This window comes from Drosophila eugracilis, unplaced genomic scaffold, assembly GCF_018153835.1.
Source record: "Drosophila eugracilis isolate 14026-0451.02 unplaced genomic scaffold, ASM1815383v1 contig_974, whole genome shotgun sequence".
Lineage (NCBI taxonomy): Eukaryota > Metazoa > Arthropoda > Insecta > Diptera > Drosophilidae > Drosophila > Drosophila eugracilis.
Window position 1 is genome coordinate 529,199 of NW_024573893.1, and position 19,573 is coordinate 548,771.

At 35.8% G+C, this 19,573-nt stretch overlaps 3 protein-coding genes across 4 annotated transcripts in view; 1 reads left to right on the forward strand and 2 right to left on the reverse strand.

Annotated features, from left to right (window-relative positions):
* The window catches only part of LOC108115144 (transcription factor E2f1), a 45,001-nt gene extending 32,391 nt beyond the window's left edge, over positions 1-12,610 (reverse strand). Inside the window, exon 1 of the mRNA XM_017226441.2 lies at positions 12,330-12,610. The gene's annotated coding sequence lies outside the window, so the exon portion shown is untranslated. The remainder of the gene's footprint in view (positions 1-12,329) is intronic.
* Positions 12,611-13,393: 783 nt separating this feature from the next.
* LOC108115068 (protein archease-like) lies at positions 13,394-15,746 on the reverse strand. Its single transcript, XM_017226317.2, has 3 exons — positions 15,608-15,746; positions 15,516-15,540; positions 13,394-14,687 (listed from the first exon to the last, which is right to left on the reverse strand). The coding sequence occupies exons 1-3, from the start codon at positions 15,660-15,662 to the stop codon at positions 14,297-14,299; spliced, it is 471 nt and encodes a 156-aa protein (XP_017081806.1). The 5' UTR covers positions 15,663-15,746; the 3' UTR covers positions 13,394-14,296.
* Positions 15,747-17,313: 1,567 nt separating this feature from the next.
* LOC108115175 (circadian clock-controlled protein daywake) lies at positions 17,314-19,559 on the forward strand. 2 transcript variants are annotated; one of them, XM_017226497.2, is made up of 5 exons: positions 17,314-17,526; positions 18,171-18,234; positions 18,541-18,797; positions 18,851-19,148; positions 19,286-19,559. In XM_017226497.2, exons 3-5 carry the CDS (start codon positions 18,587-18,589, stop codon positions 19,557-19,559), a joined length of 783 nt encoding a protein of 260 aa, XP_017081986.1. In that variant the 5' UTR covers positions 17,314-17,526; positions 18,171-18,234; positions 18,541-18,586. The 2 variants fall into 2 exon arrangements, with proteins under 2 accessions (XP_017081986.1, XP_017081985.1); XM_017226496.2 differs by lacking the exon at positions 18,171-18,234.
* Positions 19,560-19,573: the final 14 nt, after the last annotated feature.

Below are 19,573 nucleotides of genomic sequence, written 5' to 3' on the forward strand. Positions count from 1 at the left end.
TATTTTATTTCAATTAACTTTTTTGTTATATTATTTTACATTAAAATTTATAAAAAATTCAGACTTTCTCATTTCTGTAATGTAATATGAAAATTGTATAATGTAAATAAAAATGTATGTAAAGATGTATTCCCCACACATGAAAGAGCTTAAAATCTTTAATCTATATTAATATATTCTCTGGCAAGATAAGCCTTCCCTAAATCCATATAACCCTATAAAAAAGACTCAGCAAATTATGCGCCGCCTTGCAGGAGGTTGCCCCATAAAAAGATTGTTGTTGCTGCTGTTGGTGTAAGGCAAACTGGCAGGACACAGTGAAAATAATTAAGTAATTTAAAATAATGGGATATTAACAAAAATTGTTAAGCAAAATAAATGAAAACAATATTTAAAGCTTGTATTAAAATTTGAACACTTGACATAGATATTAGATTTTAGAAATTACGTTCTTCATAATTTATAATAAAAACGCTTTTCAATTATTCCACCAAAGAAATGTAAGATTTATTAAGTAATTTGAATCAATTTTATGCCTAAATCTTTTTGTTCTGTGTAGGTCTGCAAGGAGCAGACGAAGATGCGTGTCTGGCTCTTTAGACATTCATCTCCCTGCCTCTTGCCACAAACCTACTCCAGCAGACACCATCCTTCTGCTCCTTCGTTTGCACTCACATTCAGAATTCCATTGAAATCGTTTGAAAATTGAGCCCAATGCAGGACTAACTTGGGTTTTGAAGAGGGAATGAATGGGGACTTCGAGGGGTAGACACGTCTGCCGCCTCTCTTGTAATAAATAAACGCCAACCGAGCAGCGACAACAACAATATCATCAAGAAATGAAGCGACTGATGATGACGTTGCAGCAAAGATTTTTTCCACAGAGAAAAACATAAGATTTTAGAACAACAGTGAATTGAATAGTTTGGATATCTAAAAAGTTATGAAAAAAAGGAGGTATTACCTAAAAAGTATATTTGTGGAACTTTTATACAAATTAAAATATCACCAAAAAGATGCCAACCGAAATAAACTTTCTTATTCTTGATTATAAAAAAAAGTAAACTCCCGTAATCGAAAAACTACCAAAATGACTTTTTGCAAAAAACAGAAAAATCTTGTACTTTCTGTGGAATGCGGCTGCTGCTCCTGCTCCTTCTGCTTCAACTTGTACATACAAATGTAGCCATAAAATGTGTAAAAATAACAAAGCATATGAGTTGCATTTTCAGCGGGCCAAAGGAAACGGATGAACATTACGAGCTGTGGCAAGCAACAAAAAAGCGAGAAGGAAGAAAAGGAGTTACGAAAAGTTGGGAGTGCGCTGCATCACCCGCATAATAAACCAGAGCGCATAAAAATGTGTGTAAAATTGCAACCGCAACGTATTTCGCCTGTAATTGCCCAGACAGACGACAAAAAGGGGGGTTACGGAAGAGGTAGGGGAGAGGAGGGGGCGGTGTGGAATAGTGAAAAGTGGCAGGAGGTGGCGACAACAAAGTTGCACTCACGCAGCTCCGAGCTCCAGACCCAGAATCGGAATGAAGAATCAGACACAGTCCTCTTCTTTGGACCCCACCAGACGAACTGGAGTGCAGAGGAGCAGAGAGAAGAAATGGGGTAAGAGGGAGCAGGAGGAGCACAGCAAGAAGTAAGCCGGCTGATGAAACGGTCAGACACTAAGCCCGCCTGCCAACAAAAACAACAGCACCATCAGCTGCAACAACAAAACATCCGGCGAGAGCGACAAATAGCAAAAACAACGAATTGGAATGCAAACTGGATGATGCTTAGATAACCTAAAGAATACCCTGTAAAGTTCCTAAATAAATTTTCAAAAAAGTTTCTATAATGCCATTAAGCTCAGTATTCAAATGAAAAATTAAGTATTATTTTAAATTAAATAATATTTTTTAGATTTTACAGTTATAAGAATCATAAAGGATATTTAAATCTTAGCTCAAATAATATATATTCTCTTTCTAAATTTATAAATAATACCTCATGTTATTTTACATAATCTTAAATATATTATCCTTCTACGTTTTTTTCATCATTAGTCAAAGGAATAACAGGAATAATAATAAGAATAAAAGGAATAATTACTATGAATTCACCTTGATCGGATTTCAATTTGAAATTTGTTACATGTCCCTTCAGGATTTTAAGGTGTTCAAATTATTCTGCCCGCAAGATATTAAATATGTTAATATCATATCACCATTTTTTAAAGAACACTTTCAAGAAGTCGTGACATTTTTATTTAAGAAACCCTTAAAACTCCCAAATGTAGGCTACAATTAATTTAAAATGCTGATTTTCTCAGTCGATTAATTTGTTAATCCGAAAACCTTTTTAACTACTTCAGTAGTTAATGTTTAATAATGATTTATGATTTGTTAATAATAATAATTAAAGACAATTTAATACAAATGTATTTCGATTTATTAATAGAAATAATCCAACCATTTAACAATCCTAATTAGTCTTAAAAAGTCATAAAGCATTTCTTTCTAAATTATATTTTATTCATTTTGATGAATAAAAGAATATGAACGATTTAACTCCCATACCCATATGCCCCACAATTACTGGGTATTCGAATGGCAAAGCCGGCAACACGAATACAAGTGCTAAAGCAGAGCGAGCGCCACACGCAGACAAATGCACCCGAGCCCTCACACGAACACAAAAGGAAACAAGATGAATAGAGACTGGGGGAGCAGAGCAGGACAACGAGATGGAGCTTGGTGGAGAAGAGGCAAAATCTGCATCTTCAGCCTCTCTCTTTTTCTCTCGCTCGCACTGAATTCAAGTCTGGGTAAATGTATGTGTGTGTCTGTGTGAAGTGGAGCTTGGCGTTGACGTCGACGCAGCAAAATTTCATGAATGGAATTTGTAAATTTTATTTTCATTTGCAACGATTCGTTTTTCCTCTTCCTCTCGTATTTTGTTGTTGTTGTTTTTGTTGTAGCGCTAATCATGTGAAGAGGAAAAGAGAGAAAGAGACAGAAACAGAGAGCGACCCCAAGTGGGGCAGACAACAACAATGATGCGGCATGTTGTTCAACCTCTTGTGTTGCTCCTTTCCACCCACCTCCTCTCTACCTATCTCTCTTTCTTTTTGCGAAACGAGTTTTGTGGTCGTTGAAAAATTTTGCATATTTGTGGCAAGCTGTGCTCTTCTTCTTCCTACCATTACTAATACACCAGCAAATGCCGCAAATAATGTTTTCCTTAGCTCTAATCAGCAAATGAAACAGCATAAGCAACGGGGAGAGAGAGAAAGAGAGTGGGCGAGAAACTAATGCGTTTTTAATTGTTGTTGCTGCACGATACGGGCTGATGACGTCCTAAAAAACACACCCCCACCTTTTGTATTCCTAATTTCAATTTTTTTTCAGGGTATCGCACTAATTATCCGACCACCGAAAGTGATTTAGAACATAAGTTAGAGTGAGAAATTAAAGAGAGATAGGGAAATAGACTGCCGTAAGACTTCTAAGGTTTAATACAGTAAACTCTTTAACAAGGGAATACTTGATACCTTACTTTTTGTAAGAAAATAGGAACTTTAAATTTTTAATTTTTACCAAGAACGAATTCACTAACTTGGTTTAATACAATTCGATATAATTTCTAACCTATCTGATGAGGTTCCTTTGTCACCAAAAAGGTTGTTTCTGAATGAATGGTTCGCCTATGAGTATACAATACTATTAGTCTCGGGTTGACCGAACAAGGATAAGGATTTTGAATATTGGGAAATAATTTACTTTTAACAAATAGAAATTCAATAAATTTTAATAAATGAACTTCGTAAATTCTTGTAATACTACATCCCTTAAGGATCTAATGAATAATATTTTGAAAAGTTTGGGTTAGAGAGGCTTGACTGTAGGTTTAGTTTGGTGTTTGCGTTTCCAGGAATAAAAATGGTTAATTGTATTACAGCGTAAACAGAGTAAATAAGCCACGAAAGGGAGACAGAGGTGGGGTGGGGAATATCGGGGTATTGGACGCGAAGAGGAGACACGAAATTCCATTATACAAAAATGCGGCGAGACCGCAATTACAGAGCAAAGTAGATAAACGACAAACGGCGACAACGAGTGGAGCAGCAAGTAGATGAGTAGCTGAACAAGAAGAAGCCGCAGCGAGAAATGAGAGAGCCCAGCGGCTCTCTGGCAAATTAAATACATAAAGCGCAGCAAATGGACGGAGGAGCAGTGGAGAGTGCAAAAAAATAAACAAAAACTGAAACGGGAATACTTGAAGAGGGGCCCCGAACTTTTGACACACTCTATATAAAGTCTAATTTTGGGATTGAAGAGTTTAAATTCATTATGTATTATATGATAATAGGAAAAGATATCTAACATATGTTACAATCATTATACACTATCTAGAGGTTTCAAATCCTTTATCTGTTAAAAGGAGGAGAGACTTACTTATTATTAGTAAAGATTTGCATAGAAACTTTAAACTGGCTTGAACCTATTGGGAATTATAGGGAAACAATTATAGGGATATTTCAGCTTAATGCCAAAAAATTAACAATTTGTATTATTATAATATATTTTTTAAAATATAGGACCAACGCAAAACAGCTTGACGATCTGTAAAGATACTTCAGTTAACATTTTATTCTATCCTAAGCCAGCCACATCCATCCTATTTAATGCCACTCTTTAAAGAAAGAGTATCAAACAAGATCCTCAGAGCCAGAAGAACGGAACTGGCAAAAAGAGCACTAAAACACCGAAGAACAAAAACAACAGCGCAGCAATAAAAATAGCCATTTGACTTTGAACTTTGCGACTTTTGCGTCGGGGGTGAGGGAAAGGATATGGCCGATGATGTGCATATGGATGAGGATGAGGATGGGGGCTATATAGCCATATAGCCAGCCGATTTCGATGCCGCTGACTGTGCGTGCGATCGCACATGGATTGGCATTCCTCTGCGTGGATGTCGAATATACTATACAATATGGGTGTGGATAATACCAGCCCATATAATCTAATCGGGCAATGCGAAACGTGTGTCGATTTAAGCTCGAGGCCGTAAACAACCCGAAACAAGGTAATATAAATTAGTATAAGACAAAAAATAAGAGGAAAACTGGAATGGTATATGGCAACGGGATTGCGACTTTAAAAAGGTAGCATATGCCGACGTTTTAATCTCGGAAAAACAAAGCAGGTTGTTATAACAAGTATATTATATTATGTATATTAACCCATTTTGAAATTCAACCTTCCGAATCAGAAATCTCAAGGCACCAAGAACTTCCTCTAGCCAAACTGTACACCAAACCACCTGTTAAGCCACACAAAAGGAGGAAAATTAACACAGGGCCTAGAATGAGAAAAACCCTAACAGTTTGAAGACGGCGCTTAATTATAAAACAACAAATCGAACAAATTTCAAGCAGCGCAGCTGTCCTAGAAGAATACCAGATACACAGGAGAGTTGGGCAGGTGTGTATCTGTATCTGAGTGCCATTGAGGCTGATGATGCCCGAGCATAAATTATGAGCACGTACACGGAGATCTCGGTATGTCGGGGATTATAAAAGATCATCCCACAGGCAAACGAAAAAGGAAGAGGGAGGAGGAGGTGAAGGATGATGATAAGGAGGAGGAGGCTGAGAAGGAGGACCAAAGATGCATGTCCGCTTCCCTATTCATTCAGGAGATGATGCAAAATGTCCTCGGAACTGCCTTTGTCTTCGACAGCTGCCATTCTGGCTTTCTCATTCCCGTTCCCGTTCGACAGAAGAAAGTGAACCACTACCAATACTGCCAGCGACTTTCGCAATTGTCTCAATGGCCGAGGTCCTTCACTCACACTTCCATTGTCCTGGGTAATGCAGCTGTATCTTGAGAATCGCCCCGTGTCCCATAAATTGCATTCGTTATCGATTTTCACAAAGTTTTTCTTTTGCTCAGTCGTGGGTTCCTTATTCCTTGTTGTATTTCATATTCGTGATTTCTTGGGATCTCAGGGTGAAATGCTTTTACCTTTCGCATAATTCCATATGCATTAGGCAATTAGAGCAGGAAATTTCCAGGGGCAGCTGCTCGACCGCTCTCCTTTATGGCATAATCAAATCAAATCAATTTCGTGTAATTATCTAGGGTTGCATTTTTTTGATGTCATATAAATATTGGACAGGAATTATGATTAGGGTGAGCCTTTTTTTATATGAACCTCTAAGGGTGGCAAGGCTTGAGGGTCGCACAGCATGGGAATATTTCGTTCTTGGGCGATCAACCATAAATCATTGGGTGAAAAAAAAATCTATACAAATGATTGAGTAAATGAACAAAATCTTTAGTCTTAAGATTAGCAGTCTTTACAAATGGTTTGATTTTTATCATTAATACAATTTCAATTATAAGGAATTCAATAAAAATTCAAATTTAAACTGCTAATGATTATTCTAAAGATTAATCCTTTGTGATATTAGCATTTTATGAGGCACACATTTTTGTTCATTTTTGAATTCATGAATATTTTTTCTGCCTTCCCGCTGAATTCCAAACACTTTGCAACAATAAAACTTATCCGCAACATTATTGAGAACCGAAAGCGACCTCGGATGAACCCAAAATTCGTTATCAAATCCGCATTAGACCCCTTTTACGCTTCACCGTCTAGGTGACACACATAAACTCACAATAAAACATAAATACAGAGAGAAAAATAAATTGAGTAAAATAATTTTAATGTTCTGGGTTGCTTATAAAATTTTACAAGTAATAAAGATTAATGGACAACGCTTGGACGCCAACTTTATGAATTAAATTTAATGTTTAACCCCTTAACCCACTAAGTTTTATAACAAATTTACAACTTTGTAATAAATTTAAATAATCATCATTAATTGGAGCACAAAGGCAACTGTTTGTGTATGTTTTTCCCACGTTCTTTCTGTATTTGTTTATTTTTCCAGTGTTTATATGTGTAGTCTCCCTTTCACACCCCCGCACATTAATCATAACGATTAATCATTTTATCAATGAAGTGCAAAGTTGCTTTGCGACATAAAAAAGGAAAACAAAGTTGAAGAGAAAGAGGCAAGCGAATGAAATATTTTGCGAAAAGGAAGTGCAAAAAAGCGAATTGGAGGAGAATGGAGAAGCTGCCACGACGCCAATGTGACCTAATTGGTTCCGGAGTTGAGAATGGGAATGGATTATTCCTGTTGCCGTTTTTGTAGCTGTCATCGAGTGACGACGTCACCCACAAATGCGCCATTGGACAACAACAAATGAGTTGTCATACGCAGACCCAAGCCCCCATTCCCTCATCCATCTGCTTGGACGTCATCCGTGCTCAAAATGCAGCAGGAAATCGATGACGCCAAAGCGGACGGAGACGGAGCAGAGCCACGAAGTCAATGCAAAACTTTGGCAGACTTTTATTGTTTATACTCTTGTTAGTAAAAGTCAATAAAATGTATCCGATAGATTAACAAATTTCTAAATTAAGAAGTCAGTTTTTTCATATATCAGTAATATAATTTTTTATAGCATACTTTGCAACACTTTTTTAAGTGGTTTTAAATTTCAATTCATTTCTTTGAAAACTTTGAACAAAACATCTGAAAATATCAATATCAAGTTTAATAACATCGTTTTGTTCAAATTTTATGGATTTAATATATTCTAGTTATTCAACATTATAAAAATGTTTATCAATAGAAAGTGATAAACTTCGTTTATCTTTCTTTCGCTGATACATTTGCATGAAAACTTGTATGTAATTACCCCAATTATCAAAGTTAATTAAGTTAAATTTTTCAGTAATTTTTAGAAACCATTTAATTAAATGCTGATAATTTTTTTTTTTAAGATATTTAGTAGATAAATCTTTGAATGATTTGCAATGTATTACATTTTTTGCGTTTCATTTCATCTATTTATCCGAATTTTTATAGAGATGCAAGAGTATCTAAATCTTTGTTATTCACCATCTATCCTTCTCTCTTTTCTCCACCCTCTACATCTTTCTCTTTTCTCCCCTTTCTGCTCCAATTTGAACGCACAAAAAGCCACAAAAGTCGCGACTCGGATTGCGTATCTGTGTGTGATTTCGTTTGCCTCAGTGTGTGGGTAAATATGTGGCCGCGCAAAGAGAAATTCCATATTCCACATTTTTTATGCGGCCAACGCAGCAGCAACATCAACAGCAGTAACAACAGCAGCAGCAACAACAAATGCTGATGCCACTGCGTCGACTTCGCGTTGCCTCGTCTTTTCTTTTCTTTTTCGCTTCGCTCTTTAATTTTACTTTTTGTTGCTTTCGAGCAAAATTTTTAAAAATAGCCAGGCAAACCAATAGCCCAACAGAAACCAGCCAACAGCACTGACAAAAAAATCAACAACAAAGTAAGAAAGAATACAAAAAAATTAAATAAGTTGCTAGCCAGCAGAGTTGGCTTTACTGAATGCTAATACACTTTTTTCTGCGGGGCATAAGATTATCTTGAAGATAAATATTTCTATTAAAAGATCTCAATCATCGAGATAAGAAGCTATAAAAAGAACCTTTAAAAGTATATTTAAGTAGAAGAAACAAATTTATTGTCATTCTTTATCTTTTATATGTCATATTATATTAACTGTTTAGAATGATTTTATAATTAAGTGGTAAGTTCATTATCACATAAAATATAACTTTAACTTCTATAAATAGCTCTAGATCTTGTGTATTATCGGTAAGGATAGTTTAAATTCCGCAACGGACCCTGGAGAATCAAAAGAATTTCCAATAATATAGCTGTTATCTTAAATTTCAATTCCAATTTTATCAAGACTTATAATCCTATTGGTAAATCAACATAATTTATATTTCTTTTCGCTATTTAAAAAACTTTTGATTTTAATTTATAGCTTAAAAGTTTTTTTTTACCTAGTGTTGTATTAACTTGACTTTACTCTTTGACTATAGTTATTCTTTATAGCCACCCTAAGATAATATTTATATTGATTAGTGAGTCCGAAAACTCCGCAAAGACAAAAATATCAATAATACTTTAATACTTTTAAGTAACAATTATTGAAAATAAACATTGGAAATTCAACTGATTCTGTGTGACCCCAAAAATAACAAAAGACCACGAAATACCCTCTACTATTCCGTGCTCTAATTAAAGCAAAGGGTATCAGAAGGCAAGGGCAGAGATTAAAAAATAATACAAAAAAAGACCGAGCAACAGCAGCGGCCAACACACTAACAACACATAAAGAGCAGAGGGAATCGGCAACAAAAACATATTAATGAAATCGCTTTTAACTCGTTTCGCTTAAGTATTTTATGCCAGCGAGTATGTGCGAGAGTGTTAGAGTGTTGCTGGCATGGAGACATGCCTCCTCGTGTGGCCCCCCTTTTGGGTCTGTTATAAAAGTGCAACAACAACTTAATACACACACAGTCACTCGAAATAATAAAAAAAAAAACAGGCAGCACATGATAAAAACAAACACGATACGATCGGCGGGCGGGCAAGCGATGACCCAAAGTGGCCAGTCCACAATAAAAAATGGAATTCAAGTGTTTAATATATTATGAAAAGTATTAGCCTGTCCAAAAAATCTCTGTATATTGCTTGGAGCAAGTGCGCCAATTTTTTTTGATGTCGAAGCAAGTGTGTGCGTGATAATTTTTTTTTTTTTTTTTTTTTGTGACTGATTGTATAAGCCACTTGATGAGCTTTAGATTGGAGTTGCCAGATGGTCCAAAAGTCAGGAACTAACTTCCGCGATTATAAATAGATTTTTATGGTTTATTCCTCCAGCTTATCAATGATTATAAGGAATTTATTATAAAGACTGATAGGTATATTAAAACTTAACAGTTTTAAAGGGCTAATAATGAGAAATGATATTTGGTTATATTTTATAAAGAAATTGATAAGATCTTTACAGGTTAACTTATATAGATTTGATTAAACATTAAAATTTATCCTCGTATCTAGGTCATAATCGCCGCATTCAATTAAGTCAACCACGCTAAAAATAGCATGTGGGATTGAAAGCCAAAATAAATAGTGAGTAATATCGTGATCTTGAGGCCCACAAAAAAATGCATAAATACCAAAGGCAATGCTCTAATAAAAATCACTCCACCATGTAATAAAAACCAACTAAGAATGACCTCAATTTCAAAATTTTTGAAGGCCTTATCATGCCGGCAACAGATAAAAAGAAAGAGCTTGCATTAATGGGGAAAATTCGAGTTTTCTTTTGGCGGTTAATAGGGGAAAACAAATACTGAATATATGTACAAATCACTGTTTCCGTAATGATATATCGAATTTGGTGGCAGGCAGCACAAAACGATGTGTATACCAAACAGGGGTGAACAGGTAACAGAGGCGCTTAGAGCAACTGGTTCACAAAAGACCCGACCAAGAGACCAAGACCGCGCCAAGCGAAGGCCAAGTGAAATCAAAGTAACCAAATACAAAAAATAATACAAAAAAAAGTAAAATAAATAAAAAAAAGAAAGAAAAAAAAACTGCAGACTCGAGAAATAACGTCGCCCAATACATGGGAGATGGAGAAAAAAGCCATGAGACAGCGTCGTCTTCGATGGCCGCCATTGCCTCTTTTGGAGCATGTGTCTACATACATGTATTGGTGGGCATTTGGGTGTGTTTGTGTGAGTGGATTGAGGATTGGAGGTCATCAAACTATGACGTCGCCAAAAACTGACCCAAGACGATTGCAATTCTTCCAGCGAATTCTTGCAATTCCTATGCCCGCTTTTATCAGGGAAAGTTGAAACCGCAGTCTTATCAACCGGGGAACAAGTTCCGTGTTTTCCCCATATCTGGGTTAATTGATATGCTGATAACGCGGTGCACTCATCACAACTTTGACAAAGTATGAACCACACCCTTTACTATTTCTTCTGCAATCTAACCGAATCACGTGCACAGTCACAGCATCCCTTATGAACAATCTGGCAACGTTTCTCCGACCTTCTCTGCTCCAAATTAAAATCTAATCAAAGATTTCGAGTCCCCACGGGATAACATCATTTCTCGGCACATGCAACACGCTATATATAACATATAAAAATAAAAAAGTATATACTGTGGTCGCTCCAAAATGGGAACTGAAATAGGGCTGCTATCAGCAAAGTAATATGAATCAACCGCTTTTTTATAAAAAGTGCCCTGTGCTATTTTGTGTTAAGAAATATTAAGGTTTTATGACACAATTCGTTTTTTCACACATAGTTTGCGGTTGTTTGTCAAAACCAAATTTATTTTTGGGATTGATAAACAGAAAGGAAATGTTAAAATAATAAGAAATTATAAGTAAATACGCACTATTAGATACTAAGTTTGAACTTGGTACTTAAAATTAAAAAAAAAAAGTAAATTTAATAAACTTTGATTCCTTATTTGACAGAAGAGCTCTTGTTTCGAAGTTTAATTTTTAAAGGAAATTGGAACTTTAAAAAAGTTCCGAAATGGAAAAAATTGTATTTAATATTATTAATAATAATAATTTAATAATGTTTCATAGTGAAAGGTTACATTTTTAAGAATTTATTGAAATTTTGCAAAATTTACGTTTTTTATTTATAATTAAGTGTTTTATTTCTGGCATTATCAGTGTTAAAACCAAGCTCTGCAAATTTATTTTCGTGTGAACATGCTTCACATTCTGGTGAACATTAATAAAATGACTTTGAAAGTCTTTAGTATTCGTACATTGCGAGTGACCACTGTATTGTCCGAGTAACTGAGCCTGATGTTCGACTTTACACTTCAGATAAATCAAATTGGAATGATTGCAAATGAAATTGAAGTGACGTCAGCACAGAAATCCCATGAATTGGAATCTGGCAGGAATCCGTTACCCATTAGCCGCCCACCTACACACACACACACACACACAAAGCCAGATATAGAAACACATACTGTCAGAGATAGCTCACAGGTAGCTGCAATTATATAAAGTGCGCATTATCATCAGCTCCCTGCCTGTTTTTTTTTTGCCAAGATGCTCCACCACCCCCTTTCTTAGGAGTCTTCTTCTTGCTGCAGCTGCTGTGTCAGCTGGACCGGCATGCAATACTTTTTTATACATGCATATGTACATTGATACATATATATGTCTATTAGCCGGCAGTTGGGGGCGCACGCCCAAAAAAACAGTTGGTTTCTTCTATTTTTTCGTTATTTGTGGGCTCCCGTTTATAAAGAAAATGCCCAGCGCAGCACCCCGCACACACGCTGGCGAGCACACACTGTCACACACACTCATGTCACATTCTCTACTTCTAGTACTACCTATACCTACCACATTTTTTCCATTCCGCCTTCGTATGGATTTTTCGGCCACGTTTTTCACTTGTTTCCCTTTGGATTACCTTTAGGTTTTTGATCGCAAATTACTGGTAACAACGTCACCTGTCGATTGGTATGGCTTTCAGGGCGATATCTAACCGATTTCTCAGTGCAAAACGGCAACAACTAGCGCACAATGTGCTTACGGGCTGCTGCTGCTTCCTCTTATTGGCTTAACACCATGACAATTGGTGGCTGCAGAAAGAATGAGCGGTGCGGCGAGACGGCGAGAGCGAGTGAGTGAGATGAGAGAGAGAGACGGGGCGAATTGAAAAGCAACAGCAAAACACGCAACAACAACAATCAGAGAGGGGGAGGATGGCGCACGATGACGTTTGTGCCACCCACTTTTTGTCCAATATTACCGCAAAATAACTGTTATTTGTTGTTATACTATGTTGTTATTTACTATGCCATTAATTTGCCACTTTAATTTCAACGCACTTTAAAAGTTAAAAGCGAAATGAACAACTGCCCGTTTGTATGGCTGTGTGTGGTTGTGTGTGTGTGAGCGATTTGCCTTTCATACTTTGTTTGTTCTTTTACACGCTCGTTCGTATCGCAGCGTTGCTTTTTCAATATCAATCAGCTGTAAAAACATCTACATATATTTTCCAATTCGCCTTTCGCCCGATATTTCAAGGAAATATCTTGCCACTCACACAGAAATAATAACATACTGACTGACACACACACACTTACTCCCCCATATGTTGGTCGACGTTGCCCGGCAAATGTTTTTTTTTGTTGTTTACTTTTCACGTTCCGACGGCGCGGTCAGCTGTTTCAAAACAAATCGGTCGGTGTTACCAGCTGATTTTACTCAGCAACCTCTAAATATTATTTAACCACACTTAAATCATCCTAAAAATACCAAATTTCTACCAAATTTGATAATTGCGCGTATTTCGAACAAATTTATAACGTTTTTTAGTGAAAGTATTTGTTTCTAAAATTTCTAAAACTGGTTTTATGTTGGATTTAATCTTGTAAGAGGTGTTTTCTGTTTATTTTTAAAGATAATTATATTTTTTGAACCTAAAGTAATAATAATCTGCTTTAATAAAACCTGTAGAAATATAAAACGTTAATAATACTAAAATCATAGATTTTTTAAAGAAAATTTCAGCTCATTAAATAGTCGTTTACACTTAAATAAAAACCGTATTCCAAAAATTAATATTTTACATTAAAAACTTATTTCATTATCATTGGGAATTATAATTCGCACTCTATTATAAAATTAATAAATATTACATGTAGGTTTAAGGCAGCAGACATAATTATGTAAAAAAAATGTGTTTTAAACATTCTCTTTGAACATTTAAGGACGTTAATGCAACTTGATCTGTATAAACAAAAGTGAATTACAAATTAGGTTAAGTTAATACGTTATGAAATTCTAAAGTTTAGATTCTCGCTAATTAAACCCTATATTTTAAATACCTACTCTGATTTTATCTAAAATTATTAATTGAACAACGGGCGAGGAACTTCCGAAGGCTGTCCAAATGAAAAGTGCATTGAACTGCGGTCTGGGAAAGGACAACAAATTCGGCGTTTGTCTGGGAATTCAACACGTAGCCAATTCACAAAGCCGTCTGCACAAAAACAGAATAGTACATAAAAAATGCAAGAAGGCAAAAGGGTTAATCTTGATTCTTGAATCAGACCCGTTGAGAAGAAGGGAGCCCAGTCCTAATTGCATTTGCAGCCGCACAATCGAGTGGTTTCTTGATAAGTCATCCTCATCGAAAAGGGATGCAGTCGCAGCACGAGAGATTGCAAATTTTTCGGGGCTTATGCAGCGGTTTTTATATCGTTTTTGTTTTTTTGGCATTTCACTTATGATTAATGGAGACAGGCAAAGGGGTTGAAACAGAACAGTCACATTTAATTCCCGTCGGTCACAGCGCTGGATCAAATGTCAATTATCACAAACACCTCGTAGTTGCTGGCCTCCGCGTCCTGAACGATTTGCATGGCGGAATATGTGATTGCCTTCACCTCGGTGCCCTGCGGATGTTTTCCCAGCTCGAAGGGCTCCCCGTAACAACGGCAGGAGATCTCGAAGGTTTCCAGATCGAATTTAGTGATCTCCAGCTTTTTGCATATCAAATATGGTTCGGCGGAGAAAAGGAACAGCAGCTCGTCAAGGAAGTGGAAGAGAAGACCCTCCAGATCGTCGCCCTGGGCTTCAATTTCAAAGCACTGTTCCACAGAAACGTAATCCAGTTCAGTCATGTATCCAAACATGGCAACGCCACACTGCTCAAACGCCTCCTTTAAACTTGTTCCCCAGCCATGGATTCTGGTAAAAATAAAGATAATAATTTAGATTAATCATTTGATTGCCGGTTAAGTTAACTATATATACAAAATAACAAGTATGTATATATGTACATAATGTTATAGTTGTAAAAATTCGGAAATTGACCGAAACTGTGGAGTACTTATTATTTCACTAAATTTTGTATGTATTTAATCAGTAACTTCCTTTTTTATAATCTATGAACTAACGACTTAAAAAAGATACTTCTAGTAAGGTAAAAAGGCCTCTGACGTCTGAAACTTTAAAGGTCAGAATTGCAATTACAGCTATGTATGTACATATGTAAACTACTGCTTCTTTAGTTTTTTACTAAGAAGGTTGTTTTTTTTTTTTTTAGTAATATTAATATTAGTGAATGTTATTTTAAGTTATTCTACATAGTACACTTTTTATGATTACAACATACTTTAAAAAAAAGTAATTTTCAAAAGACATACATTTGTCAAGTTTTTGTTCAAAATCGGTTTGTATTTCAGTCTAAACTTGCTCACTATATTTGTAGCCCAAATTTTAAATTTATTTTATCACAAGAATAATAATATTATATTAATATTTTAAAAAACGTGTAATTCATTTCACTATGTATATGATTTTAACAAAAATACAAATTACCAATTTTGTCTTTAAAGCTATTCATCTTTCTTCTTATTCTTTAAAAACTCATCATTAGTGTCATATCACCAATTCCTAATCACCAAATCCTAATATAAATTTCTCTCATACGATCTTCTTGTCTTTTATATTTATAGATATCGAATCACCCTACTCCACATGGTCTCCCAACACTGTTGTTGTTTTCTTACTCACTGCACATCAGCCGTGTGATCCAAGTCTGCAACACAATATGATGAAATACTTAGCAACAGGTGGTAACCTTTTTAAAACAAAGATCTACTTACACTCGTACTTCACCTCCGGCAGCAGAAAGTTATCCTTGCTAAACTCCACCTCCATTATTATTATTAGTTGTAACTAAAATAAGCGCTAAACTTGCCGCAAAATAACTATAAACAAATCACCGACCGCACAGTATAACCATTGATGGGCAGCTGAAAAATACTAAAATTGCGAAATTAAACGAATATACTGAATTCTTATAAGAAAGATGTTATCAATTTGTAACTTACATGTTTTTGTACATATGTAGAGCTTAAAGAAAATAACAAATATTTATGGATGGTGATTGTATTAAGTATTTGATTAGAAAATTTTAAATATATATTTAAAAAAAAAGAATATTTGTTTAAATTACTAAGTATAATTCATTATTTAAATATTTTTATCAGCGTTTATCATTGCATCATTAAAATGTAAGCAATTGAATATTTTATTTACAAAATATTTTAAATGTAATGAGCTAGAATGAGCTCTTAATAGTAATATGATCACCTTTTAATTGTATATATATTATTTAAAGCATGTTATTTAATGAGTGTTCCAAAAATATCTTAAAAAGGATGTTATTGTTGATATAATATCTTTCAAAATGTTATTCAAGTTATCTTTCGAAGTACCATTGTAATTAAGTAATTTAAACTGAAATTCAAGCAGAATATCCAGTTTATGAATACCATTTGTTATCGCAATTAAACTACTACAAAGTGCTCGAGTTTTTTTTTTTTAGCCCCGTTTTAAATTTCTGTAAGAGCGACCTTGTCCTTTCATTAAATTGCAATCAGCCATAACAACAAAAGCTGCAACCTTGCGGGATCCATTTGGTAAAAAGCCGTCCACATAATCTTCTTCTCGCTGGCAACGCCGGCTTTTCTGTCAATCGCTACATTTTAAGCACGCGCGATTGTCAATCATGCAGCTCAATTTATTCAATTTCGTGAACTTGGCAGCTGGCTGTGAGTACTTGATTTGGCAATTAAAAATAAAAACCATAGCCGGACATCATGGGCTTGCCTTATTAAATTCAGATCACTTTTCAGCCGGCGATGATGGGTTATTGTTTGGAATGAGAGGGTTAAGGGAATATTAAGTCGTTAGATCATTCAACTTTTGGGTACAATAGAAAAATATTGCAAAAAGACAGTTGTAGAAAATGTTGAGGAATTTTAAGGTAAGGTCTTGTGGGATTTCTGATTTTTTTTTAAACAAAAATTGAGGTTTAAAACTAAAATATTTAGATAGAAAGAAAAATAATGACCCTATTATGATTATAATTCTTTTCTTACATATTTATACAATTTCATTATTTAGTTTAAGTATAGAAAAATGTTCTGTTTGAAACGAAAATGAAAATATCTTTAAATATAAATTAAAGGGTATCACTTAGTCTAATCTCGCTAGTCAAAAACTTCTACGCGCTTCTAAATGTATTTATGAATGATTTTTGCGAGTGATTTACGATTGTTTGGTTTTTTATTTGTCTCCATTTTTTACAAGTGGCTTTCAGGAAATGCGAATAGAGGGTGTCAAACTCAAATCCAAGTTGACAAAGCTCTGGTTTGTGCTCGGCCTTTTCATGGCTTTCAAACATTTTCCTGCCATTTTTTTGTGGTTTTTTGTTATGGCTCATTTTGGCTGCTGCTGCCACTTTTGGTGGAAGCCGTTTTCTCGGGTGTTCCCAGTCTTGGAGCGGTTCAGTTGGCTACGACAGCTCGCCAGATTCACGTCGCGTATTCGGCTCAGTTAACTGTAAAGTTATTATTGTTTTCGAATATTATTTGCGCGCCTTTGCGTACGAGTTCCAGAATTTAATATTTGGCCATAACATACAACCAAATTGATCGGGACAACAAAAACCAAAATAGCACAGAAGCTGCTCTAAAGCTCTGGAGTTGCTCAAGAAAACTAAACTTAGTAGCTATAGGTAACTTGTTTTGTTGAATAACTGACCGTTGGTCAACTGCAGTTGCAACCGCTAAACTGAACAATTGCCAAATATTAACATACGTTGTTGCTATCGTGTTGCATGAGTGGCTGTCTCTAAGTTGAAATAAAAGTTGTTCACACCCCCAAGTTTGTGTCTTATTGAAGTCTTTCGTTTGGCCACTGTTACTGTTGTAGTCGTAGTTTTCTTTCATGCTGTCTATTTGTGGCAGCACTAAGACCAGTAATAATCTGTGCGCTTAAGTTAAAGGGGTCAAGTGCAGGCCGCAAACAAAAAGATTACAAAACACATTACACGAAGAAGAGGTTGTTTGAAAAGTACATGCAAAATGTTTGTTATGAGAAGTGACACTTTTTGGCTCATGATGGATGAGAAGTCTTTCAGCATGCAAATAATAACTACAAATGTACAATTCTTCTGATTTCTTTCAATAATAATTTTTGGCACGAATAGAAGCTTTTTAATTAGAAAATAAAAAAAAAGTTAATCAAATTAGTAAACCTGTATTTTGCAATTCAAAGTTAAGGTTCAGTGTTACTAAAATCATAAAAATAATTAAGTATATGAATTTATAGTTTTTGTTACATCAATGATTTTTAATTTTGGAATGCAACATATTTTAGATTCCAAAAACAAATTAAAAAGAGATTAACGGATCAAAAATCAAGTTTCAAAGAGGAAGTAAAGGTGACTAGTTTTCATAAACATAAAACTGTAATTGTAACTGTAATAACAGTGAAATGTTAAAGATGATATTTTGAATTACTGAACATTTTGAACTGTTAAAGTGAGCAAATGGGAAACTAAATCTTTAATTATATATAAAAGCCAATAAGAAGATCAAACCTTATGCAAAATCCAAGGACACTATTAACAACAAATACCAGTAGCTCTTCAAGCCCACACAAAACAGCAATTCACCTGAAACTAAATATAAACAAAACGCGAGCAAAGTCACATAAACAATAAAAACTTTACCTACATTTACCATAGCAATTAACAGTGGTCAAACAGTGACTGCAAAACCCAAACCGCTACAATGTCGCAACAGTGGCTCGCCAACTGTGCTAGGTATTTGGTCTATCTGGCGCTATTTTTGCTCTTTGCCGCTCACCTTGCAAACGCCTCCAATCAAATCGATGTGGATGCGGATCTTAAGCACATGCTAGGACGTTGCCACGAGACGGACGAGGATTTCAATGAGTGCATGCGGCAGGTGTTCAACGATCTGAGGGCCTACTTTACGACGGGTGAGTTGCGATTTGAATTGTAGGCGAACCATAATGAAGTAATTTTTTTCCAGGTATACCCGACTACAACATCAAGCCCTTTGACCCGCACCACTGTACCTATGTGGAGCTGCGGCGAGGTGATTCGCACGGCCTGGGCAGCTTTCGGCTGATCTTGCGCAATGTCTCTGAGTTTGGGTGGGCGCGATCGGAGGTGACCAAATTTCATGCCGATCCCGAGGACCAGCGTATCGTCTACACCCAGTATTTTCCGGAGAAGAGTTTGGAGGGAGAGTACGAGTTCGCCGCCAAGATGCTGGGCACAGAGATGAACCGGAAAGGCCACTGGAACCTCACCCTCTACGATTACAGGTGAGTAGAGCGTTGCATGCAAAATATTTCCCAAGCTGTGTTGCCAACTTGAGTATTGTTGTACTTTTGACTTTTATGTGGCTTCACTGCTCCCAAGTTGACAAACCTTTTCTAATTATTTTATATTTCCTAATCAGTCAAACTACTAGTGTACGTCGCATAGGAGAACCGGGTTCGCTTATCAAGGTCCATGTGGAAGTAGATCGCATTGGTGGAATGGAGCTGCATATTGAGAATCTGCTACAGGGTCAGCCACTTAACCAATTGGCCGATGGAGTTATTAACAGCATGTGGCAGCTGGGGTTGCCCTTCATCAAGCCAATGATTAACGAGTTGGTCAGCACAGCATTCACGGATATTTTCAACGAATCCTTTCGATACTTTCCTCTCGAGAAGTTCCTCGCCACGTGACCTCATCTAGTTTC